Source organism: Adiantum capillus-veneris, chromosome 13 (genome assembly GCF_014529385.1).
Source record: "Adiantum capillus-veneris isolate H3 chromosome 13, ASM1452938v2, whole genome shotgun sequence".
Taxonomy (NCBI): domain Eukaryota; kingdom Viridiplantae; phylum Streptophyta; class Polypodiopsida; order Polypodiales; family Pteridaceae; genus Adiantum; species Adiantum capillus-veneris.
Window position 1 is genome coordinate 55,670,753 of NC_140943.1, and position 27,030 is coordinate 55,697,782.

Sequence of the window (27,030 nt, forward strand, 5' to 3'; positions counted from 1 at the left end):
AGTATCGGGACCCTCAATAGACCGCCATGGGAGATTTGGCAACACAAATGGATGGAGATGTATGGAGAGGCCTTTGGTCTCTATGATCGCTCGGATGAATCAGGGTAAGGCCTCAGTACCACATGAGATTATCCAAGCCGAGCTAGCCGTCCCCCCCCCCTCTCATGGTGGAGGCGTTGACGAGATCAGTTTCTTTTATGCACGGTCCTTGGGATCTCCCAAGGGACAGATACGCTCGGCTTGCCTTGGAGTCATCTCGACAACTAGCTCTACAAGGCGATACAGCATGTTGGTATGGACAGATGACGGCATGGTTTCAGTCGCATGGTCTCAAGATGGATAGATTACCTCCGCTTCAATACTCTCTGGATGCACCCTCCCTGTCTCTCACACGGACAGAGATCACCAGACTCATACGTCAGGATCTGATTCAGCTAAATACCAGGAGAAGATGGATACAGCCGACACAGGAGTTGGGCACGAAGATGGCCTTCTACAGAGAGCATCTTCTCCAACTCACATAGGACGGCTTTGTGACTAGGCCTACATACATGGACACACACTTAACTCATGGGATAAGATGCGCTATTGGACAGATACGCACATCCTCACATCAGCTCCAAATCGAGACTCGCCGATTTCGAGGGGTGCCGGCAAGAGCTAGGATATGTCACCTATGAAACTTAGAGCTAGAGACAGAGCTGCACTACACATGTCACTGCCCGGCATACTATGAGATACGCGGCCGCTTCCACTGCCTGTTCAAAGAAGAGTTTGGACCTTTTCTAGAGTCATGAGATACAAGGATCAGAGGTGTACTCAAATCTCAAAGCCTACTCATACTAGAGGTACACTACTTGATCGAGCCACGGAACTTGGCAGATCCAGACGTCTACGACCTGGGGGGGTCTCCCACTACAAAAGAAGGCTGCAACAAAAGATACAGATCACTCTAGCTCGACATGCAAGACGCCCTACCAGAGTACTGACCATGGAGGAGGTCGATGAGATCCTACAGCGACCAATGAGAAATTTCATATGAACCCACAAACACCCCCCCCCCCCCCCCCCCCCCCCCCCAATTTCCTTTCTCCTTAGCGTCTTAGTATTAGTTCTTTGTACCTTTGTAATTTCCGTACTCAGACATGGTATCAGATTCACCAATAGTAACTTTTTTGGTCTCATAGGCCATTTTGGCCTTTTGAAGACGTTAATATAACATTTCATTTTCATTCTCTCTCTCTCTCTCTCTCTCTCTCTCTCTCTCTCTCTCTCTCTCTCTCTCTCTCTCTCTCTCTCTCTCCCCAAGCCTTGCGTAGAGAAAAGCTGGAATTCCGTACGGTCTACAGCGTGAAAAGTGGGATCCATACAGCCAGCCACGTCAACCATGTCTCTGCGGGTTTGCTGCGAGTCAGGGTGTGTGGGTGTGTCCTCTGTTGCCCCACATTTGACACGTCACCAATTTGTGACATACCCCCCTCTTGAAAGCATTGTAATCGCCCTCGATTACGCCTGCAAAACAGACAAAGGCCATAAACTATCTTAGCAGACACTGGCTGTTAGTACCGACGCACTAGGAAAACACATCTAGCACATGTACCAATCGACAGTCCCATCACGGGACAAATCACATTCAAAATTTATTCGGATCTCAGACCATGATTAATCGACAACGTATTTAGCAATCGCATCTCGATCCACTCGGGACCTCATAGATGCCAGATTAACTAATCCTTATTGCAACCATGTCTATCGAGATCTTTCAGACCAAAATGCTGCAGTCATTTTGTTTATCAGTTTCTGCACTTAGACAAGTCAAGAACAAATAAGTATCATATTATCGGGAATTCCAGTTCATAAAGTCATTACAGCAGAATACTGTCAGCTCACAATATCCCTGAAACTCAAAAGAGACATCAGTGACTTTAGTATCAAAAATCGGGGCAATCTGCTGACAAAGGAGTGGAGCGACTCCCCTCTTGTGCATACCCGTTGCACCGAATTCCACCCAAGTTGAGTTCGGGGTTCGATTTGGAATAGACTATGCTAAATCAAATGCTTCAAGGTAAAGATTCACAATCTGAGGAGTATCTACCAGGTCCTCCATCCACTTCGCATCCAATGCGGGATAGTTCTTGAATTTATCCAAGAACCTTCGTATCGCTTTACCTTTTATCTTTCTATCTTTATGTGCCAATATCTGTTGTGGAACGAGTAATTCTCCTCGTTTTCCTCCACTTCGGGTTGCTCATCTGGCTCCCCATCATCGGACACATCGCCTTTAAAAGGCTTCGGGAGACTCACATGAAAAGCATTGTGAATCCTCCAAGTATCGGGCAGCTTCAGTCTAAAGGAGACATCATTTATCTTTTCAGAAATCTGGAAAGGTCCATAGTATCTCATGCTAAGCTTTGGAAAAAGCTGCTCCTTTCCCTTTTTATTGCCCAGGCGTGACTTCTCAAAACATAAGAGCACCCAATTGTTCTCCTTTAATTTCAAATCCTGACGATGTCGATCTGCTGCCTTTTTGTGTCTTTCTTGAGATTTCTGCAAAGCCTCTTGGACCTTTACAAAAGCCGTGTCCAAGTCCCGTGTGTACTGGTCCGCTTCTAAAATCTTATCTTTCGTGCTTAGGAAGGGTGGAACCTTCGTAGCACCTTCAATAATCTCAAGCGCCTTCCCCATCAAAGAGTGAATCGTGTTATTGTAGGCAAATTCCACCAAGGGCAAATACTTTTCCCATTGAGTCTTTTGATCCGAGATGTAAGACTTCAACAAATCCAGTACGACTGAATTTGCAATCTCTAATTGCCCATTTGTCTGCGGGTGGAAAGATGACGAGAACTGCAACCGCGTGCCAATGTTCTCCCAAATAGTCTTCCAAAACAAACTCGTGAATCTGGGGTCTCTGTCGGAGACAATTGTCTCAGGCATGCCATGTAATCTGAAGATTTGGGCAACAAGCAGTCTCGCTAAGTGATCTGGCTTGACTGTTTTCTTCACTGGAATGAAATGAGCTTGCTTGTTAAATCTGTCAATAACAGTCGAGATACCATCGTGCCCACTTTGTGTTCTCAAGAGATCAAAAATGAAATCCATTGCAATACTTTCCTAGGGGCGGGTGGGTATGGGTAAAGGCTGTAACAATCCCTGTGCTTTATGCTTGTCAAACTTGACCTTCTAGCATACCAAGAAACTGCGTACAAAATCGTCCACGTCCTTCTTGAGTCTTGGCCAAAAGAAGTATCTTTCCACACCTTTCAAGGTGGTAGCAATGTTGTGGTGACCGTAAATGGTGGACAGTGGCATTCAGTTAGAACCTTTTCCCTCAACGGCTGTGTAACGCACAACATCGTTTTCTTCATCAAGTAGCCATCCCGAATGGAATATCCCGCTACTACCTCCCCATTCTGTATCCGAGTGAAAATATTCGCAAAATCTGCATATGTGGCATACTGATCGACCATATCCTTGAAGCTCCTATGATATATCACGGAAATAGCCAAAACCAACGGCTTCTGGGACAAAGCATCTGGCACCAAATTCTTCTGTCCTAGCACATGGACAATCTGGAAGTGAAATTGTGACAAGATGTTCGCCCACCGCATCTGCTTTTCCGATAGCTGCTTCTCTGACAAGAAGTAGCGTAAACTCTGATGCTCTATGAAGACCGTGAAATCGGCTCCGAGTAGGTAGTGTCGCCACTGAGTAAGAGCATGGATAACCACCAAAAGCTCATTCTCATATCTATATCTGTGCTATCAATTCCGGCCTTGAGAACAATCGGCTCTCGCAGGCAATGACATGGCCTTCCTGCATTAAGACCGCACCCAGACTACGACCCCAAGCATCACAATATACTTCAAATGACTTCTGCAAATCCGGCAAAGTCGAAACTGGTCCTGTTGTCAATTTCTCTTTCAATGTCTGAAAGGCAATCACCTTTGTGGGTCCTCACGAGAAAGGGACTCTTTTCTATGTCAAGATATGCAAAGGGGAAACAACCTCTGCAAACTTTTTAATGAACCGCCGGTAGTAAGAACATAAGCCCAAGAAGCTTCTAACTTCATGGACATTCTTCAAATCGGGCCAATCACGGATAGTCTCTATCTTGGCCGGGTCCATCTGCACTCCTGTTGCTGAGACGATGTATCCCAAAAAGTGTATATTTGGTAGGAAAAATTCACTCTTCTTTGCATAATCACCAACTTGTGATCTCGCAATGCCTGAAAGACCTATAGCTAATGTGCTCTATGATCTGCCTCATCCTTGGAGAAGACAATAATGTCATCAAAGAAAGTGCCCACAAAAGATCTGTACTCTTTGAAAATCCTGTCCATCATTCGGTTAAAGGTCGCTGGAGCATTGGTAAGCCCAAAAGGCATCATCAAAAACTCGAATAAACCAAAAGTCGTCCGAAAAGCTGACTTGTAGACATCTCCTGGCGCAATTCGGATTTGATGATATCGGCTCTCCAAATCGATCCTGCTGAAACAAGAGGATCCCTGTAGTCAGTCTAGAATATCATGGATCCTAGGAATCGGAAATATGTTCTTGATGGTGATTTTATTGAGAGCTCTATAGTCAATGCACATTCTCCAAGATCCGTCTTTCTTCAAAACCAAACAAAACCAGAGAGCAGTAAGTTGAAGTACTCGGCTGGATAAGAACCTTTTCCAAGAGGTTTTTCACTTGGTTCATAATCTCTTCATTCTGGGCTCGGCGCACTCGGTAAGGTGGCCGGTTCGGTGGTGTGCTTCCAGGTATCAGATCAATGGTATGATCCTCAGGAGGAGTTGGTGGCAACTCGCATGGTAGGCCCTCAAAAAAGCAATCCGCATGAGTGTGGAGAAATCTTAGCGCTCTTTTTCTAGATCAGACATATTTGTCCTATGATCATCATTCAACTCTTTCAAAAAGATCGAGTAAACAAACAGATTGGATTTCATTAATTTTGAAACGGTCGAAGCCGATACAATCGGGACAGACTCACCCTTAAGTTTCACATCAAGTACAATGGTTCGGCCCTTTTCAGTAGTTAGTGTCGCTTTCTTCGCCCAATAATCGACCACGGGGTTGTTCTTATGGTACCAAGGGACTCCCAGGAGAACATCACGACCTTCCAAGTTCATTATGTAGAAGTCCTCGTCCCCCAAATACCCCTGACAATGCAAGCGAAGTTTGCCAATGACAGGTGTAATGGCCACGTCCCTGCCGAGTGCCGCTAGAGCTACCTCTGCTTGTGGTCCCATCCGATCGGGTGTGATCTCGAGTTGCGCCGCCAATTCAGGTGAAACGAAGTTGGCCTTGGCTCCTCCATCAAAGAAAATCAGGGCTTCTTGATCTTTCACTTTGCCCCAAGCTCGACAAAGTTCTGTACTCTCATCAATCGTGCTTGGGTCAGTACCCATGCAATCTGGAACCAGTCCTGCTTTCATCTTGCCTTTTCGTCCACGTTCCATTTTAAATTTCAGCCATTTAACTGGCGCTTTCTTGTTCAATAGAAGAGTGGACCACCATGTTCGAGCATTTCCCTTGAAGTAAGAGGTAGCCCTCCGAATCTTGGAGTGCTCTGACTAATGCCCTTCAGAGAAAGCTATATCAAACTGCTGTATGAAAGCCAAAGCCCTCGAAGCATCTCGGAATCCAGAAAAAGTGTCAAATTTAATTGATTGTCCACCTTCTTTAAATTCTCAAACTTTCTTGCTTTTATCCTCCAGAAAGTTAGATTGGTTGGCTTTATAGAAATTTTTCTTCTTTGCATAAAATCTGTGATCATCGGAGTCCGAACTATCCGAAGACGAGTCCCTTGTAGAACTGTCAGAAACTGGGCAAAACTTAGGCTTCTTTGCCTTTTTCTTGCCCTTTCCAAAGCTTTGCTTTTTGCTTCTCTTTTTCCCTTGTCTGTCTTCTTCACTTGAGTCAGAAGAGCTAGAAGAACTAGATACTCCTTCAAATCGCACACGTTTCTTTTGTTTTCGTGCCGAGGCAAAAGTAGATTGACGACCCAAATAACCCGGGAAGTCAGTTCCTTTCTTCTGCTTTTTGTCGTGCTTTTTGTCTTTGTTGCTTGCGTCAAAAAGCTCGGTAATCCGCGTATCAACCACCTCTTCCAATTTTTGCTCTGTAAACATCCTCGGAGTAGGAGGTTTCTTGAGTGCCGGTTTGAGGGGTGGTTCTGTGGCCTTCCACCACTGAGAGTGCACTACGTCGAAGGATGTCTGAGTCAAAATTTTGCAAATTTGGGATCCTTCGCAAGATTGATCATCATCTTTGTTACATTGTCAACCAATTGTCGACGCTCCATCTCTTCAATCTCTGCCTGAGTAGGCCGAGGCGAGCCGTACTCCTCGTGAGAATCTTCTTCGTGATCTCTTCCTGCATCCCCAGTTGTAGAGGAAGTCGACTAATCTTTGTTTGAATCCATAAATGTCGCGAGAAAAGGATCAGATTTCCCGGTAGAAGAGAAATCAGCCGCACTTTGATACCATTGTAATAAACTTGGACACTACAAGTCAAGATTCTACTGTGACACAGCAGAGATTCACTTCAAAACAGTTCATAGCTCACAATTGATTCGACACGGCCCGGCAGAGTTCCATGCCAAGAGGTATTGGCCCCAAAGACCGGCGCCCCTTTCGTTATTTCTTTTTGTATTAATCAGTAACTCAAAGTACAAGGGAGTGGGAGGGTTCTCACTCTCAGACTCCGCGTCTAGATGCTCTACAGAGCAGGAGCACTTATTTAAAGGTTTACAAGGGATGCCAAAAGCAGGGCCCCAAAAGCTGCCATCTTTTCACGTAAGCTTAAAATAAAGCAATTATATTAAAAAAAAGCTCTCTCTCTCTCTCTCTCTCTCTCTCTCTCTCTCTCTCTCTCTCTCTCTCTCTCTCTCTCTCTCTCTGAGGAGAGCTGAAGAGAGACAACCCCAGAGACATATCACAGATTTCTTTCCACTAGATATTGTACACCCAGAAGAACAGACAGAGGAGCAGCCAACAGTGGAGAGGTCTGCCCGCACTACTCGCATTCTCATAGACCGAGCATTGGAGCTAGGGAGATCTAGACGACCCCGATGGAGAAGAGGAGCTACACAGTTTCGAAGGAGACTAGAGCAAAGGATTCGAGCCATACTTTCTCGTCGTCCAGAGTGCAAATGAAGATGGATCTCTATGAAGATGAATCTCTACTTCTCTCCCATATTGTCTACACATGTACTGCTTAGTTCACACATTTCACGCCTTTCACCTTTCACACCTATCAGCTTAGTTTAGGATTCCACAGTATTTATATCTTGTTAGCCTAGCTTAATTTATTTTGTTAATCTGACTTTGTATCAGATACACCGCATTGTAACTTTCTGGTCTCATAGGTCACTTTGGCCTTTTGAAGACGTTAATATAACATTTCATTTCATTTCATTTCTCTCTCTCTCTTCCCCCCCCCCCCCCCCCCCCCCCCCCCCCCCCAAGCCTTGCGTAGAGAAAACTAGAGTCACACATGAATTTGGTCTCATAGGTCAAGATGTCAATATAACATTTCATTTCTTGCAAGCGTGCACACATGCACACACACATACTTTTTTTTTTGGTAATCACACATGTGCGCATGCACACACAATTGTGTCACCTAAAATACATCCCAACACTTCAATGTTGCATAACATTGTTGATGCAGGCGACGAGGATTTGTATGAACAAGCTGGGCCATTGCTGGATGTCATGGGCAAGGTGAAGAAAGAAATTTTAATTTGGCAAATTTCTACTTTCTTGAGTTGTTTCTTATTTTTATGCATTTTCAGTCACGTTTCTATCTTGGTGAAGTTGGGAATGGTGCTGCCATGAAGTTGATTGTCAACATGGTGATGGGAAGGTGAGGTTAGCTTGTTATCTGGCGGTGACAATGAAGTTCGATGCTGTACTCTTTGGCTTTTTCAAGCCCTTTGATTTACAGCAAGTGGGTTTTGATTGTGTGTCTTTTTCTTGCAGCATGATGGCATCTTTTTCGGAGGGTCTAGTTTTGGGAGACAAGATTGGATTAGATCCAAGCACCATAATTGAGGTACTCTTCTATGCATTGGATATGCCTCTACAAATACTCAATATAGCAGATCCATATGTTCATGTGTATGTGTGTGCGCATGCCTGTGTGGTGTTGGGAAGGGGGTAGGGTATGCATCAGTTTTTGCATTGAGTAGCTGGTGGTGAGGATAGAATGACATGATGGCTGGAGAGATTGGTGTAGGAGCCATGAGGAAGGAAGGATGTGTGTCAATTGCAGGTCCCCCCCCCCCCCCCCCCCCCCCCCCCCCCTCTCTCTCTCTCTCTCTCCATCCAGAGTACAGATGAGGATGGATTGATCACCCATTGTATCAGTGAACACTCATACCTCAATGAGCTTGAGCTAGTAGCACTTCTAGATTCATTTTAGTATTTCTTTTTTTGTACTCGGACACGGTACTAGATTCACAAGTTTGTAACGGATTGGTCTCATAGGTCATTTTGGCCTTTTGAAGACGTTAATATATCATTTCATTTTATCTTATTTTATCTCTCTCTCTCTCTCTCTCTCTCTCTCTCTCTCACACACACACACACACACACACACACACACACAATCTCGGATTGCTTCCCGACGCCTTGTGCGACGGAAGAAACGAGCTTACTTGGCCCAGATGGAGCGAGACTTGTATCAGCTATTCTTGAGTAGAGACTCAAGAGAGGCATGGCGATTCTTTCATGAGCACTCCTCTCCCCGAGTGATTACTTCTGCTGATGTGTGGGGCCAGTATGCCTCATTGTTATATACTGTTCTTGGACAGAGCCATGCCCACCTACCAGCACCTTTTTTACCACTGAGATGGTAAAGAGAGCCATTACCAGGATGAGGACCAGCAGGGCATATGATCATGATGGTCTAGTAGCAGATCACTTTACACATGCTAGAGATACGCTGGTAGAGGTTCTTGCAATGTTGTTCAATCGTGCCATATGTGAGGGGTTACCTGAGACTTGGAGGTTTTCTACTATTGTGCCTATCTTCAAAGCAGGTGATCGTACAAAGCCTGGGAATAACTACATTGTCATGGTTGGGCACACATTGGCCAGGCCAGTTTCAGGAGGGGTTTCTCCACTCTTGATCATATTCTGACACTGAGAGCCATCATTGAGGAGGGCAGGTCACATGGGAGACAGATTTATTGTAGCTTTGTGGATTTCCGCAAAGCATTTTACGTGGTCCCAAGAGCTCGATTGATGTGCAGACTGCAGGAGATGGGGGAGCCCATAGTGCTGATTTGGGGGATTATGGCTCTATACAGATCAATGATGGGACATGTACGCACTCCGGAGGGGATATCTGATTTGTTCACTCCACCATTGGGGTGAACGAAACAGGGTTGCCCATTGTCTCGTACTCTATTTGGTATGTATGTTGATGAGGTGTCGGATTATATTGACAGAGAGGGTGATAGAGGTGCCCAACTGGCAGGGACGTGGATCCCATTGTTTTTATATGCTGATGTATTGTGTTGATCTTTGACTCACCAGAGGGTATGCAGCGACAATTGGATGCATTACACAGTTTTGCAGAGGATAGTGGATTGTTTGTAAACCTTGGTAAAACCAAGGTTATGGTGTTTAACACCACACCACAATGGATCAGTAGGTCAGCACCAACTTTCACATATGGTCAAGAGATTGTAGAGTATACAGATGCATACACTTACCTTGGGGTTGTCTTCACTGGGCCAAGGTTTTCTTTGGGGAGAGCAGCAGAACTAGATTGATTAGAGCTTTTGCGGCCTTGGGAGGCTTGGAGAGGATGTGTTGGCAAGTTCGGTTCCAAGAACCTCAGACAAAGTTATGGCTCTTTGATACTTTAGTAGCCTCAGCTATGTTGTATGGGGTGTAGATATGGGGACCTTCTGTAGGCCAGGATGGTTGGAGACATATGGAGAGGCCCTTGGTATCTATGATCTCTCGGTTGATCAGAGCCAAGGCCTCCGTACCCCACGCTATCATTCGAGCAGAGCTAGCTACTCCTATGGAGATTGAGGCGCTTACTAGATCACTTTCCTTTGTGCACAGCTTGTGGGATACTACTAGAGACAGATATGCTAGACTGGCCCTTGAGTCTTCCAGACAGTCAGCTCTTCAGGGGGACACTTCATGCTGGTATGCACAGATGACATCATGGTTTCAGATGCATGGCTTCACCATGGAGAGGTTGCCCCCTTTCCAGTACTCTCTTCAGGCACTCTCGATGTCTCTTACATGGGTGGAGATTACTAGACTCATTCGTCAGGACCTTATCCAGCTGGATACTAGGAGGACATGGATAGAGCCGCCACATGAGTTGGGCACGAAGATGGCTTTCTATAGAGAGCATCTTCTCCACCTCACAGGAGATGGGTTGTGATTCGACCCAGCTACATGGACACACATATGTCTCATGGTTTGCGGTGTGCCATTGGTCAGATATGCACATCCTCACATCAGTTGGAGATTGAGACTGGTAGATTCAAAGGGATACCATCAGATAGTAGGATATGCCACTTATGCCAGTTAAAGCCAGAGACAGAGCTACATTACATATGTCATTGCACAGTGTACTATGAGATACGGGTCTGTTTCCACTGCTTATTCAGAGAGGGTTTTGGTCCTTTCTCTAGGGTCATGAGTTATGAGGATCAGAGATGTCTTGGGCTATATCTACTTGAGTTACACAGATATAGAGACACTTTATTGGTGAGAGATAGAGAGAGACAGTCCCAGAGACAGATTACAGATTTCTTTTCACTAGATATGGGACGGCCAGAGGAGAAGCCATCACTGCAGAGCTCGGCCCACACTCATTCGACCACTACCGGCACTCTCATCGACCGAGCATTGGCGCTACGGAGATCCAGACGGCCACGATTGAGGAGAGGGGCTACACGGCATTGACGGAGACTACAGCAGAGGATTCAAGACATACTCTCTCGACATCCAGAGTGCAGATGAGGATGGATTCTAGTACTAGTATCTTTGATCTAGTTCTTTCGTACCCAGACATGGTATTAGATTCATTATTTTGTAACAGATTGGTCTCATAGGTCATTTTGGCCTTTTGAAGACGTTAATATAACATTTCATTTCATCTCTCTCTCTCTCTCTCTCTCTCTCTCTCTCTCTCTCTCTCTCTCTCTCTCTCTCTCTCTAATAAAAAGAGGAAAATGGTATAACCTTTCTATCACCCAAGTGTGGTAGATTGGTTATGCCATTTCCCTCTTGGATAACAAGTCTTGAGTTCAACTCTCCTCGTCGGATAGATGTTTACTATCTCTTGGGATAGTTTCCTACAACGTTAAAATACTCTTCTTCTCGGGCGTGTGTGTGGGAGATCGGGGTGTGTGTGTGTGTGCTAATAAACGGAGGAAAATGCTATAACCTTTCTATCACCCAAGTGTGGTAGATTGGTTATGCCATTTCCCTCTTGAATAACAAGTCTTGAGTTCAACTTTCCTCAAATAGATCTTTAAGGTCTCTCGGGATAGTTTCCTACGACGTTAATTATCTTCTTCTTCTTCTCTCTCTCTAATAGGTCTCAGGCCCTGCTGATACTACACAATATTACAAGAGGCAGACTCTGCCAATACAGTACTGCAGGATTCCCCAAAGCTGAGGGGAAAAACCAATGGATAACCATGGCTAAAAGGATATGTATAGACAGGGGTAAAGTGGGAATGTGAAGAGAGTTATGAATCCAGGATATGTTTGAATCTGCCCAATACCTCCTACTGCCCCAAGCGATACAAAACATCATGCTCCAGACGCTTCCCTGACTAACCAATGACGCCTACCACTGGGACAGCTGTTAGCTGGACCACCATCCACACCAAAAAACCCCGCCCAAAAGAGGATCGCACCGAAGCTGGCACTTAAATTTTATGATACAGGACAAGCTGATGGAGGTCCGAGGAGAGAGTCCATCACTAAACTTGAAAAGAAAGCTTCAAACCAGCAGGACAAGTGGATGAAAGGCAGCGGTTGGCTGCATTAGAAGCTACGATCCAAAAGGACAAGCCAAAGGTAAGGAACTTGCATGGGGATTTTCAACAAGCAAGACAAGTTCAAGGGAGAAAGAGTACGCCACCACTGCGACACACCAGAAAACCCCACCACCTAAAGGCTCCAAAACAGGAGGAAAACAGAAATTCAACAGGCAGGAAACTGGCAATCAAGCATGTCAAGCACCCACACAATACCACGTGCAGGCCTGTTTTGGCAGCAGCAAGCCTGGCAGCAGTTTGCAAAGCTCAATTCGTGTGAGGAGAGGACGCATTGTGGCGGAGAGATGGGCAACCTAGGGTGTGTCGAGTGCTCTCTCTCTCTCTCTCTCTCTCTCTCTCTCTCTCTCTCTCAAGTGTGGTAGATTGGTTATGTCATTTCCCTCTTGAATAGCAAGTCGTAAGTTCAACTCTCGTGGGATAGATCTTTAAGGTCTCTTGGGATAGTTTCCTACGACGTTAAAATCCTCTTCTTCTTCTTCTTCTTCTTCTCACACACACACATCCCGAGGCCCTCATCCCTCTCCTTCGCCCTTCATCTCTCTGCGTGTTGTGTCACCTGCTCGAGCACACGTACGCTCTTATAGCTACATTATGCAACGGCTTCCGATGCAGAGCGCTTGCACATACGATGAGCAGCTTGCCACAATGCGTAATCTTTGTAGTGATGATTTTATTAAATCGTAACCCAAGGAGTTCTTTAACCAGAAAAGAGGGGTAGCTTCAAGCAGGGTGCTTGCTTAGCTTAGGCAAGGGGCTTCCTTAACAACCAAGGGGCTTGCTTACCGAGCAAAGGGCAACTTTCCACAATTACGAGCTTTCATTCCCACAAACACTTGCACTTGCTCACACACACCCCCCCTCCTCACACTCACGTATGAGAGATGAGAGACGGAGGTCACTTCAATCGAATACTCCCATTGAAATCAAGCAAGGAGATTTCAGGATAATAGGATGACGAGGGATGATGGCACGTGCACATGGCTCTGTGTGCCACGTGAACATGCTTCATCGACTTCGAGAGTCGATTCTGTACCTATCCCTAGATAGTAGTGTCTAGAATCCTAGGATTTGCATGTCCGGACAAGTCCATTAGATTAGATTTTCTAGTTTTGGAACCCTCTTGCATGAATGGATTGTACAATCGTTTTGACAGATGACAAATGTGCGACAGTTTCACCCTTGAACTTTGCCGAAGTGAAGTTTATTAGTAATCATTTTAATGATTTATTTTTATGATTTTGTCTTCCAAACTTGCCCTACCTAAGCCTTTAAAAGTTCTTAACCAATATCCTACCCTATAAAGGGAGCAAAGGAGCTAGCGTTTGGGGTTGGTTAGGAGGAGAGCTATCGGGTATGAGATCAATGTGATGATCTTCTTGGTGTTCTAGAGGTAGCTTATCAAGGACTGTTTCAATGAAACAGTCCTCGTATCTTTCAATAAATTGAAAACGTTTAATTTGAAGACTTGAGAGCGAACTCTCCTTAGACTTGTCCTTTTCTCTTGCCCTCATGTTCAAAGGTGACGGATTTGCCCACATAATCTGGGAGCGGTTGGATGTGGAATTGCCATGGCATACCCAAGATGATATCACATTCCTTGATAGGTGCCATCAAAAATGATTCGCAGTCCTTGCACTCGCCATTTTGAAGATTGAGTTGTCCTTGCACGGGAGTTGCGTTGGTGGTCAACCCCTCAAATGCTGATCCGGATGTGATCAGAGTGCCTAGCTAAGCAGGTGTAAGGCTCAACCGTTCTGTAGTATCAAGTGAAATGAAATTGTTGGATTCATCTTGGATCATAGAGGATCAATACTCGCTGGTTATTCAAAGATCCCGAGCCTTTTAGAAGCTTATGCTTCCCTTTCTTTGTTTCCATATTCCCTTGTACATTAGGAATAGAATTCGAGCTTGGTGGAGCGGGTTCATTCGTTTGTTTTTTCTTCGAATATGCTTCTTCCTACCGTTGTTGTCGAATAGGGTAATCGGGCTACATGTGTTCGTTCTCTCCACTCTAGAAACATCTTCCTCGAAAGTTTGTACTTGGGTGGGCGAAAGATACTTTAGCTTTTTTCCGGTGCCCTTTGGCTTCTTAGGCTGATTAGAGTCCTCAGGGGGACACTTTTTGCCTTGGTTGCCATGATCATCATATACCGCTCTTTGTCTTGCACGATACGTGCTTTGTTTCATCCTTCTTGGGGTACTAGTGGAGTGTAGATCTTTCAACAATGATTGTCGACTCCATCATCCTTTGAAGGGTATCATGGGGATACACCTTCATACTCTTTCGAATGTGGTTGAAGGCCTGCTTCAAACTTCCGCATCTTTTCCTCATCGGAAATCTTCATGAAAGGGGGTGACTTTTACCAATACTTGTCAACATAGCGTGTGAATTTCTCGTGTGCCTTTTGGGCAAACCAGTCCCAATAGTGCCTTGGGATATCTCTCCGTTCTTTGTCATTATCAAACTTGACATCCTTGTCACCAGATTTGAAAACCCGCATCTTTTGATGCTTGCGGTTGTCCTTTTTGAACTTGGGCTTCTCTTTAGTGTTATGTAAAGAAGGACGTTCTCCTCTTAGAAAAGGGTTTAGATTCTGTATGAGAAGTAGAGGTAGTATGGTCAGGAGAGTATAACGGGGAAGAGATATAAACATCTCTACTTCCGTTCAACAGAGAGAGAGCCTTTTTTGCTGGCATTTGCTCTTTATGGGCCGTTTGTTCCGATCTGGAAATCCGTTGTGCACTGTGGCACCTCTTTCCGCATTTTCCTCCTGCGGGTTGTTACCACCGATAGTGTTTACTTGACGCCCATCAGCATCTGTTCCTTGCGGTTTCTTGAGTCCGTCCAAAACCTTCTGGACAGCAGGCAACGTGAGAAGCTGCTACAGTTTTGCGAGTTGAACTCGTACCTGTTGAAGTTCTTCTTCAATAGTTCTCTCTTGACTCGGCACGGTTTTTCTCGTTCCTTCTCACAATCATCCTTTGCAAAAAAAGAGAGGTGGTCGAGCTTTGATACCACTGTCACAAAGGGGAGCTCGTACGAGCAATTTATTAGCGGAAAATAAATAGAATTTGATCAAAAGAGAGAAGGGAGAAGATCGACACAGTATTGGAGATCAGAAGATGCCCCTTTCCCCCGTTAGTCCCATGCCGGATCCATCCTGCACACATGACATGACACAAGCCAAACTCACACCTAGACACACGTAGTCCATAAAGCCAATACGGGCTCACCCCCGAGCCTGGGAGCCTGCAGCCAAGCGGGCTAGCCTTTGCCACAAGGGCCGGTGTCTCATACCACCGAACCCACACCAGTACGGGTGTGCGGGCAGAGCTGCCAGGGGCCAAGAGTCCAAGTGTGGTGTTCACACAAGATGTCTCACAAATGAGGCTCAAGTCCTATTTATAGGACTTCATAACTAAACGGCTAGGTTCACACTAGTCACACATACTGCAGGCGCCTTTCCTGATGTCTGCGGACGTACCCCCCCCACTACTATTGGGGTGAAGTAGGGATGCCCACTTTCTCCAATTTTGTTTGGATCGTATATTGATGAGATTTCTTTCTATATTGAGACTACAAGGGATAGAGGGGCACAATTGTTAGGTACATGGATACCTCTATTGCTTTATGCCGATGATATTGTGCTTATTGTAGATTCTCTAGAGGGTATGCAAAGACATCTAGATGCGTCAAATGCTTATGCACATGATCATGGTCTCTCCACTTACCTTGTCAAAACCAAGGTAATGGTATTCAATACTACAGTGCAGAGGGTCATGAGATCAACACCTATTTTTACATATGGATAGGAGATAGTGGAGTATGTAGACTCCTGTACATATCTTGGTGTTGTATTCTGTGGACCTACTTTCTTTATGAGAGAGGCGAGATTGCGAGGGTATATGCAGCATTAGGAGGACTAGAGAGGATATGTTCACAGGTGCAGTTTCAAAAGCCATGCACTAAGCGGTGGCTATTTGACATTGGTCACTCCTACCATGCTTTATGGAGTGCAGATATGGGAGCCTAGCCTAGATCATCGTAGTAGATGAGAGCGCACATATGATGGATGGAGATCCATCAAGAGACCACTTGTATCCATGATCTCCAAGCCGATTTGGGCGATTATCAGGGTTGAGATGAGTGCACCACCGATTGTAGCGAAGGCTTTTGCTAGATCAGTGTCTTTAATTCATAGCACATGGGGTAAGTTATGTACAACTGCAGTGTGGAGGCGACGCTCGCTGTTGCTGCATGCCCTCCTCCCCTGTTGTTGCGCCATCTCTGCCCCTCACCCCCCCCCCCCCCCCCCCCCCCCTCCCCCCCCTCCCCCCCCTCCCTCTCGCCCTCGCTGCCTCCAGCCCCCGCGCTGCCCCCTCGCGCTGCCTTCTGCCCCCGCCCTCGCGCTGCCCCCATCGCCCTCGCGCTCCTCCCTCGCCCAGCCCTGCCCGCCACGCCACCCTTGCCCTCTGCTGCCCCCTAGCTACCCCCCTAGCCCGTCCGCTACCCCCCATTCCCTGGCCCCTTCTCCCTCCCCCGCCCCCCCCCCCCCCCGCAGCCTTTTAAACTTTCGCTCACCGCTTTATCCATCCCCCCATCCCCCCCCCCCCCCCCCCCCTATCCTCATCGCTCCCGAAGGTCTTCTGCACCTGGCTCTGCATCACTTCTTCTTCGGACAAGTGCTTGGCATACTCGGTTGCAGATTTTCTTCACCGCCCGCTTCTTCGACTCAGCAGTAGACACAGATGGAGGCTCCAGCTTCGCCACAGAGGGACTCGCCTGAAGCCCCCTCGCCCGACCCCGCTGAGCCCACCATTCGACTTGCTCTTTCGCCGACAGAGCAAGCGAGCCTTGCCGCAGAGATAGAAAGCTTACAGGCGACTTATGTCATCTGCAAGGTTCTCGGCACTCGTCCTAGCAGAGGAGAGCTGCGAGACCTTCTCCAGGCCCGCCTTCTCGCAGAGGTGGGCAAGATCTTGGATGTCCAGATTCTCGGACGGGGGTACTACCAGATTGAGTTCGAGACTTCCGAGATGGCCTCCAAGGTCATAGCTATGAGTCCACTGGCCATCCGAGCATCACGCGCCCACTTTCGACAGTGGCGACATGGTTTTGACCCGAATTCGGATGTGCTAGTAGAGAAGGCAGACATCCCCATCTCAGTCTGCTTTTCGGGTTTACGGAGGGAGTACCTTCCACTTCTCTCCAGGATTGGCTCCGCCATCGGGACTGTCCTGGAGACACCTCGTACGGCAGCATCAATGGCTGCCAAGGCGGCTGGCATCCCTTCAATTCGAGTTTTGGTCAGAGATACCCACACGCTCCCGAAGGTCATCCTTTTGTCTCGGGTGAGTGGGGGGTGGTTTAGACAGAGTGTGGAGTACTCGGGTCTCCCGAACCAGTGCTTCATTTGCAGACAGATGGGCCACCTAGCGAAGGCCTGTCCACGGAGGAGACCTCGACCCGCACCTCAGCCTCAGCCCCAGCCTGCCAAGGCTGGGCTGCAGCCACAGCCAGCGACAGCGCACAGATCCAGAGCCACCCTCCGAGCCTGGGGCTCCACCGGAGGAGGGGTGGCAGCAGGCCCGTGGCCGTCGACGCCGGGGGCCACAGCGACAACCTGGCACTCAGAGTGGCCCTCAGGTGCCTACTCAGCAGCAGTGGGTTCCCACGGGGAACCGCTTTGGTCCTCTTGAGCAGGAGGAGCCCCCTACGCCAGCCTCCACCTCCGCTTCACTCTCGCCAGCCGCCCCACCATCCGATTTCCCCTCCTCCTCCTCATCCCCTCCCCCGCCCTTTGCTCCCGCCCACTCCCCACCTCGCCCCCCTGTCTCTGTCGCCCCACCCCGCTTCTCTTCTCCTCCGCCCCCCCCCCCCCCCCCCCCCCCCCCCAGCTCCTTCTCCCCCTCCTCCTGCTTCAGTACCACAGTCGACTCAGGAGACTGGTCCCTCGTCGGCGGCTAGGAGATCTCTTGGCAGCGCCTTTGCCACGAGTCGCCTAGCGAGAGAGGGTCAACCCTTCTTGCGGCCCCCTCTGCAGATTTAGACATCTTCCCTTGCAGCTATCCCTTGTGGTCTGACGAGCATTGACCTCCGACGCCGCTAGGATTTCTTCGATTACGGGTTCACTCGCTTTCTCGGCGATTCCGCAGCAAACCACGAGGCAGCCTGCTTCATGGTCCACGCTTTGTTCCTCGCCGCTAGGGGGACAGAGGCCTTGGACTCAGCAGTTGGTTTCTCCTTCCCCCTCTGTGGTAGGACCGAGACAGAGTGGTCACTCGATTCAGTGGTCGGATGGTTGCATGGTTCTCGAGTTCTCTCACCACATGGGAGAACTTGGCGTTACAGATTTACTGCAGACTTTGTGGCCACTGGCCAAGTTTGCGGTGACACCCCCAGACTCAGCAGGATGTAGGCACATTGTGGTGTACTTTTTTTGCTGATACGCAGTGTTTGCCTTGCTATGTATACATTCATGAGGACTCCTGGGCAGAGGAGGTTGCTTTACGCACGGCTCGCTCTGCTTGGGCTTGGACCAGGTACTCACTGCAGTCTCGCCTATCTAGAGGACGCTCGGATGCGGATTACTCCCCATCCAAGCCAGCCTCGAAGATAGCCCGTCTTGCTGTTGCGGCAGCATCTGTTCTTTCTCGCTCCCCATGAGGATCGTCTCGTGGAACGTGCAGGGACTAGGTGGGCCCCAATTTCAGCGACAGCGGGGCCGATTGCGTCAGGAGCTTCAGCGTTGCCTTGTGGGAGGAGAGATTGATCTCCTTATGCTTCAGGAGCACCATTTGTCTGAGAGCCGCATTCGGCGATGTGGTCAGATTTTGCGTGGACGCTATGATACCTTTTGGTCAGCTGCTTTTGGCCCTGGAGGCATCCAGGGTGGGGTATGTATGACTATTGCGGACTCATTGCAACAGGCCATTGTGGACAGAGGGATTATTGTGCCAGGCAGGGCTCAGTGGATTACTATGCAGGTTCAGGGTGGCCTTGTGGGCTTCCTGAACATCTATGCGCCCAATGTGGCGAGTGCTCGTGCAGAGTTTTGGTCACAGATTGTTGAGTCTTTGCCGCAGGCCGATCATTGGTGTATGGGAGGGGACTTCAACATGTTGGAGGACCCTTCTGACAGGATTGGTGGCAGCCATGCTACTGTGCATGGAGTCGAGTTGGCAGCTTAAGGGAGGTTTTATATGACTTTGAGGGTCTCGGATACATGGCAGCACTCTCGTTTTGTGAGGCCCCCAGACAGTCTTGCCTTCTCTAGATCGGACCGTAGAGTGGGAGGTGTCACGAGGACGTGGCAGTTATTAACCATGTCACAGAGATGTGGCAACTGCTAACCTTGGTTGTTGGTTTCTTTCCAATGGGGTTTATTTTATTTGTTTTGAGACCCTCTTTTTGAAGTAGCAAACGGTCGGACATTGTATGGCCAATGTGAACGGTAGATTCACCTGCAGACGGGAAGTGGTCGGCACTGGAATTCGTATGGTAAGAGGATGTCTAGGCTCAGAGCAAGATCATATAGGTCCCCTCGTCGCACTTAGCAAGTTGGTGGATACTAGGAAGTGAACTCAATTAAGGCGTAAAGTCAAGGTGGGACTACCAACAAAAAGTATCCGACAGTTGGGCCACATTGCACTTTTGGATGCGGCTCCAATGAGGATAGATGGTCAGAAGACTAGTGGGAGCCCAACGGAAGCATCTCCTAAAATTTAGGAAACTGCTATTTTGGGCCGTGAAATGTGTTCGCGTCATTACCTCCGGTATGACTAGGGGAACATTTTATAACTCTGCCGCGAAGTCAACTGGGCAACCGGTCAGGATATTTTTAAGCGGCGAACCCGAAACGGCCAAATGCTTGTAAATGCGCCAAGTGTCGAATTTTCATGCACTTTCCTCTTGCAGAAGAAGTGGCGCTGAATTTTATGCTGGGAGAGGCCTCATTTCACTTTCTGTCACATGTTAAGAGCTATGGAGTGCTTCCTTTCCCTCTCATGTACAGTGTGGTGCTAGGAGTGATGCCCTGCACACTACACACTGCTCTCTTTCTCCCCTACGTGCAGTTATGTGATGCCCCACAAGAGGGGTATGTATGACTATTGCGGACTCATTGCAGCAGGCCATGGTGGGCAGAGGGATTATTGTGCCAGGCAAGGCTTAGTGGATTACTATGCAAGTTCAGGGTGGCCTTGTGGGCTTCCTAAACATCTATGCGCCCAATGTGGCGAGTGCTCGCGCAGAGTTTTGGTCACAGATTGTTGAGTCTTTGCCACAGGTTGACCATTGGTGTGTAGCAGGGGACTTCAACATGTTGGAGGACCCTTCTGACAGGATCGGAGGCAGCCATGCTACTGTGCATGGAGTCGAGTTAGCAGCTTGGGAGAGGTTGTGTATGACTTTGAGGGTCTCGGATACATGGCAGCATTCTGGCTTTGTGAGGCCTCCAGAGAGTCTTATCTTCTCTAGATCGGACCTCAGAGTGGGAGGAGTGAATCTATCGCGCATGGATCGCTTCTACACTAGTGACCACTTCAGTGACTTGGAGGGATCAGTGGGCATCCTGGCAGGGACATCCTTCTCGGACCATGCACCAGTGATCCTCACAGTGGCAGACAGGCAGAGGAGTGGGAGCACGATGCTTCGCATCCCAGAGCGGGTCTTGTTGGACTCAGCACTCAGAGAGAGGGTAGAGGCTCTCTGGACAGAGGGCATGGACAGCCAGGCTCCACCTGCAGACAGAGTGGCCTTAGGCCTAGCTCAACTTAGCCACTTTTTTCTCCAGGAGTCTCTGGCTCGACGGGCTGTAGCAAGAGAGGAGGAGCAGCGTCTCAGACGAGGCATTGCTTCACTACAGAGGATGCAGGAGCAGCATCCAGACAGTCCATGGTTGGAGGAGCAGTTACAGCAGGCTCGACAGGAGCTTGCTTGCACAGAGGAGAGGCGCCATGAGTTTGCCTTCCACCGACAGGCATCTCAGTGGACTCAGGTGGGTGACAGAGTGACAGGTGTTTTTTTTGAGACAGTGGGACCTCGGCACTCGCATGCCAAGGTCAATCAGTTGAGGAGACCCGATGGGTCAATTGTTTGTGAGTCCGAGAATATGCGTGCAGTTTCTACTGTCTTTTACCGTGAGTTACTGTTGGCTGAGTCCCAGTCAGAGAGACAGGATGCATGCAGGGAACAGGTTTGGGCACAGATTCCTTGTCTTGTGACTGAGGAGATGCGCCAGAGGCTAGAGATACCTCTTCAGCTTGAGGAGCTGCACACGGCTCTTAGGGCCCTCCCTCGTGGTAGCTGTCCAGGTGAGGATGGGTTGACTCCCAGTTTTTTCTTGGAGTACTGGGACCTGCTTGGCCCAGATCTTTGTAGTGCCTTTCAGTACATTCTGCACACAGGAGTGATGCCGGATAGCATGAGTGAGCCTGATTTACCTCATTCCAAAGGAGGGTGGCTCCTTGGATGAGATTCGACAGTGGCGCCCCATCACCATCCTCAACTCAACCTACAAAATTCTTGCCAAGGCTCTGAGTTTGAGGATTTAGCCACTTTTGGAGAGCCTTATACATGGGACTCAGACAGGTTTTGTCAAGGAACGCAGTATCCTTGACAACATCTTCACTTTCTGGGAGGCTTCTACCCTGGCACCACTCCGTGGGGAGGACCTTGTGATTCTTCTTCTCGATTTTGAGAAGGCATACGACAGAGTAGACTGGGACTTTCTAGAGGGCACACTACGCAGGATGGGCTTCTCAGATGCTTGGATCAGAGGGGTGTCAGCTTTGTACAGACAGGCTCACAGTCAGGTGCTTTTTGCAGGAGGTAGAGGTGAGCGCTTCATGCTCACACGATCGGTCAGACAGAGTTGTCCTCTTGCCCCCTTTCTCTTTTTGTTCTATGCGAAGGTGATGAGCAGATTTTTGGTGTCAGAGCAGGTTGGTCTGAGGGACTTAGCACTCCCTATACGGGGAGATGAGCTTCTGGACGCTGAGTTTGCCGACGACTCAGCCTTGTACTTAGAGGGCTAGGAGGCCAATTTACACAGATGTGAGCAGGCTTTGGAGACCTTCTGCTGTGCATCGGGCGCACTGATCAACTGGAGAAAGACAGTGGCTTTCTCGGTTGGCAATGCTCCTGTGCCAGATTGGATGCCAGGAGAAGGTTTCAGGTGGATTCCTCCAGGGACTGCAGTTCGATACTTGGGTTGTCAGGTTGGTTTGGACTTTTCCCCCGAGCAGCAGATTGCTCCTCTTCTCCTGTCCATCAGGAGAAAGCTGTTACAGTGGAGCTCATCACAACTTTCGCTGGCTGGCAGAGTAGTAGTTGCCAACCAGGTGTTGTTGGCGACTATGTGGTACATCACTTCTTGCTGGATCTTCTCAAGTTCTTGTATCAGCCAGGTAGAGAGGCTGATCAGGAACTTCCTTTGGTCAGGTCGCGACACTCAAATAGCCCGAGCCAAGGTGGCTTGGTCGGTCATCACACTTCCTTGTTCTCAGGGAGGGCTTGGGATCATTGATCCAGCACAGCAAAGCAGAGCCCTTCTTGGGAAGTTCGTCGTCAGAGGACTTCTTCCAGGCGAGGAGCCCTGGAAGGAGTTCTTGCTGCAGAGGCTTCGTGCCAGGGTGCCTCAGTCAGGAGGCCCTTGGCAACCTTCGACCAGATGGATCTTTACAGAGTTGCGCCGAGTTGGTTTGAGCAGGAGACTGGAGGATCGATTCGCTGTGAGTTTGCTTCGATCTTGGGAGCTCTTACGGCGTGGCCTAGAGCAGAGACAGCCGACGTGCACAGAGGAGTGCCTACGGCAACCCCTCGTCTGGAACCCCATGGTTCGCACTCAGAGAGGCCACTTGGTTGGGAGTCGGCCTCATGTTTCTTGGGGTCCCATGGCAGCAGGTCCAGCGCGCTCTCTAGGTGACTGGCTAGCGTTCACAGGTTTGTCAGAGGAGGTGCAGGCTGTCCAGCTACAGGGCATGAGAGGGGTGCAGAGCATGTGTTAGGACATCTCAGAGTCAGTTCCAGCTGAGTGGCTCACGCCTCTCGAGCCAGTAGCACCCCGGTGGATGGGAGCCTTCGCTCGACTGGAGGTTCTCATTTCAGTCAAGGCTTGCTCAGAGACTGTCCCAGCCCTGTTCTTCGAGCTTCAGGGTGGGGGACGATTACAGCGAGTTGCAGTAGAGGCCCCGCAGGTAGCAGAGTGCTGTTTCCAGAGGATCCGAGTTGTGGGCATCTTTGGGAGGACTTACGTCATCGACCCTGACCCAGCAGCTCTTGAGACAGGACATTGGAGGCTATGGGCTTGGGAGTGTTGTCCACTGGCACGAGTACAGTGGGATTCTGGTGAGTGGCTATGGAGGGACCCCTTCCCTTCTGCAGACCGCCCAGGAGTCCCCTTTTTTCAGTACACTGTTCGGCTTGGACGTCATATACTTGCAGCACAGAGAGAGGCCCGCCCCGCTGCAGCACGTCATTGGCAGGAGGAGGGCCTCACAGTAGAGTTCTTGGCAGCTTTTTGGCAGAGGCTGTGGGACTCCAAACAGCCAAGGCGCGTCACTTTGTTCCAGTGGCTGGTTGCACACAGAGCCACAGCAGTAGGGAGCTGGCTTGTGCATAGTGGTCTCTCGGCCGCATGTGCAGCCTGTGACCAGTTGGTGGAGAGTCAGCGTCACTGTCTTTGGGACTGTCCTTCGGCCCAGCAGGTGTGGCTACGAGTTCTTCGGCTGATGCCTTCCCTCTCCACGGCTCAACAGTACACTTGGGGGGCAGCAGCTTGGTCCACCCTCACGGGCCCGGCACTTCAGTTTGAGCTATCTTCCACCAGCAGGATGATAGTGACGCAGGGGGGGCGACCTACACTCCAGCCTGCTAAGATCTTACTCCACAGGAGTGGTGCAGTGAGAGAGAGGAGTGTTGGGAGCTCATCAACGGCCTAGCTCTCTGGTTCATCTGGCGGGCCCACTGTTTCCGCATCTTTGAGGCTCGCCCTATGCCACTAGCAGAGACTGTTCGTGACTTTTGGCTAGAGCTGATCCATACTCTCAGAGGACAGCTTGAGGGACTACAAGGCAGCTCCGACCGCATGCGGGAGCGTCACGAGGCTTTCCTTCGACTCTGGCGCCCTGGGCCTTTCTACACCATTGTCCAAGGGGTGCCCAGATGGCACTACTGTCCACCTGTGTGGCTCTTCCCTCCTCCCATCTCTTGATTTAGCCTCATTGTATATATGTTGTTTTTTCATTGGGAGAGTCTCCCCATCATGCTTGTTGTAGCCCTCTCCTGCAGAGGTGGATGTAGCCCTATGGGCAGTTTTCATTAACTAATAGAAGGATCCTTTTCTCGAAAAAAAAATTCATAGCACATGGGAGCTCCCATGCGACAGATATGCACGACAGTTGGCCAATGAGGGTGATATTTCATGTTGGTTTGCACAGATATCATGTTTGATTGAAGTACACGGATTTAGTCAGGTTGTCCCCTTCCCTGGATGCACCATCCCTCACCCTCATACTGCGAGGTTATCTGACATGATGTTAGATACCAGGAGGACTTCGTTGTCTCCGTCACATGAGTTGAGGATGAAGATGGCTTTTTATCAAGACCATCTTATCCGCACAACAGATGATGGGTTCATCTCATGCCCTAGGTACATGGAGACACACACCTATCTCATGGCATTAGATGTGTTATTGGTCAGCTACTTGCCTCACCTCACCAATTGGAGATAGAGACTAGCTGATACAGAGGTATTGTAACCGGCCTGTTAACTTCAATAAGGGCGGTAGACTTTACTTCAAACCTTGATTTAGCTTTCACCCATTATTAGTTGTCTATTCTACCTGTGCTATAATGACACAAGAGAGGGGAATGGGATATAGATGCTAGAATGCATCTGTATGCGAATCAGACACTAGATTGGCCCCTAAATAGGTGCCCCTTTCGGTATTTCTTTATACTTTGAGACGGTAAATTTACAAAGTAGAGTCCTGGGAATCCTTTGTCTATATCCAACTAGATACCACTTGATTTGGCCAAATTTCGGCAGCATATCAGCCCCAAAACTAGCGCGAAACCAATTCCCTTGCTAGAACTCACTTCCATTGGCATAAACCCTCTGATTCCTGCCCAAAAACAGTAAATTCAGCACGCTGTATTTACTGGTTTTTGCCCTGTTTTCAGCCCCAAACAGTCCCCTAACTGTCCTTTGCCAGTGGGGCACTATTCCCAATGGTTCTAGCGTCCGTATGGCTGAAAAACAGTCAATTTCAGACCGCTGTATTTTCTGGTTAGGACCTATTTTTGACCTAATTTCAGTTGTCAACTGTCCTTGCACTGTTCCCAATGCCTTGGACTACGTGCCCCTTGATTCTGGCATGATTCCGAGCACAAAACGGTCCCTAAACAGCCCAAAATCAGCAATAAAACAGTGCTGATTTTTGTGTGTTTACTTGAGAGGTTATCACCCTCTCGTTTCCCTGCTTTGGAGTAGCAGTTAGCTACTCCTGTTCCTATTCAGGGAGGCTCTTGCCTCAGCATTAGAGCATCAAACCACAAGACTGTACATGGTCAATCTGATGAGCTCACTAGAGGGGCATACCCATAAAGAATAGGGGAGAGAGAGAGCAATGAGAGGTATGCAGGTCATGACATCCTGCACCTCACTGTACATAGAGGGTAAGCCAGCACTCCATTGAAGCTCTCCCACCTGTGACAGCACTCAAAAACGAGCTCCCAGCTGAAAATCACGTTTTGCCTTCTCTTTAAGTAGTAAACTGGCCTCAGAGTGCCAAGTGTCACTCATTTGTGCATTTTCTCGCTTTAGACCCTCGGGTCTAAAAATATCTCACCTGCAGCCTCTGTTGACTTGGCCACAGAGTAACAAAATGATCCCCATGAGTATACTCCCTAAGCAACCCCCTAGCTTGCTTGGGTCGACCCTCCCTTGTAGCTCATGCTTGAAGCTCATTGGACCCCTCCTGGCCTAGCCAATCACAAGCAGGAGGCATTACAAGCAGCAAGGGTAGCCTTGGGACAAGTGTCCCCCTTTCCCCTTTGAGAAAGAGGACTTGATAAATGCAAAATCAATTAATTAAATCTCCTAAATTATCATTGGACCCCTTGGGTGGCCAACCAATAGGCCTCAGGCACACCACGAGGGCAACATGAGGAGGAACTTGACAAGTGTCTCTTTTGCTTTCTTTGTACCATGCATGCCTTGTGTGAGTGTGTGGGTGTTCTCTCTCATCTCCCCTCTTGTAGGGCTCGCCCCTTCCTTGTAGGGATTGAATCTTGACCTTTTGACACCTCAAGCCCCTCATGCATAGGCCCAGTTCCCACCACAAGCTTGGCCCTTAAGCACTTTAAGCTTGGGCTGAGTTCTCACCTCAAGTGCAACCCTAGCATCTCAAGCATGTCAAGCACCTCAAGCATCTCAATCATCAAGCACCTCAGTCATCAAGCAAGACAAGCACGTCGAGCTGGGTCGGGTTCCCGCCTCAAGCTCAGCCCTAGCTTACCTAAGGTCAAAGGACTTTTACACACATTATTGGAGGTCTTCAATGAAGCTAACCCTAAGGTCTTATGGTCCATTGGTTAGCCTTGCTCTTTGATAGACCAAATCTCATTTGGGCTCCTTTACCATTGGCCCCATGTTGAGATAGATCTATAAGCACATGTCTATATCTTAACCCTTGTTCCCGTTTATTCTCCCACATTAAGTGATCAATTTAATATGAGAAAATCATTTGGGTTGTTTAGATATTAGATATTAGATTTTATGACAGTGCCGCTCAACTGCAACCCTGCCTCACGTCATGGATTCTTCATCAACTACACCCCAAGCCCTGGTAGCAATAGTCAGGAAGATGGTCCTAGTCCCGATTCCAAAAGTGAATGTGAAATGCAGTAGGTTGTGTGGTTGAGGTCCCTGTCTGAGTTGGGCATTGGACAGTAGAACTTTTTGGCTTGCTGA

At 48.6% G+C, this 27,030-nt stretch overlaps 1 protein-coding gene across 1 annotated transcript in view; it reads left to right on the top strand.

Annotated features, from left to right (window-relative positions):
* Nucleotides 1-27,030, top strand: part of GLYR2 (glyoxylate reductase 2) — a 125,370-nt gene that overhangs the window by 97,337 nt on the left and 1,003 nt on the right. Inside the window, exons 8-10 of the mRNA XM_086526779.1 lie at nt 7,678-7,730; nt 7,802-7,872; nt 7,989-8,061. Coding sequence (XP_086382905.1) covers nt 7,678-7,730; nt 7,802-7,872; nt 7,989-8,061 — 197 coding nt within the window. The remainder of the gene's footprint in view (nt 1-7,677; nt 7,731-7,801; nt 7,873-7,988; nt 8,062-27,030) is intronic.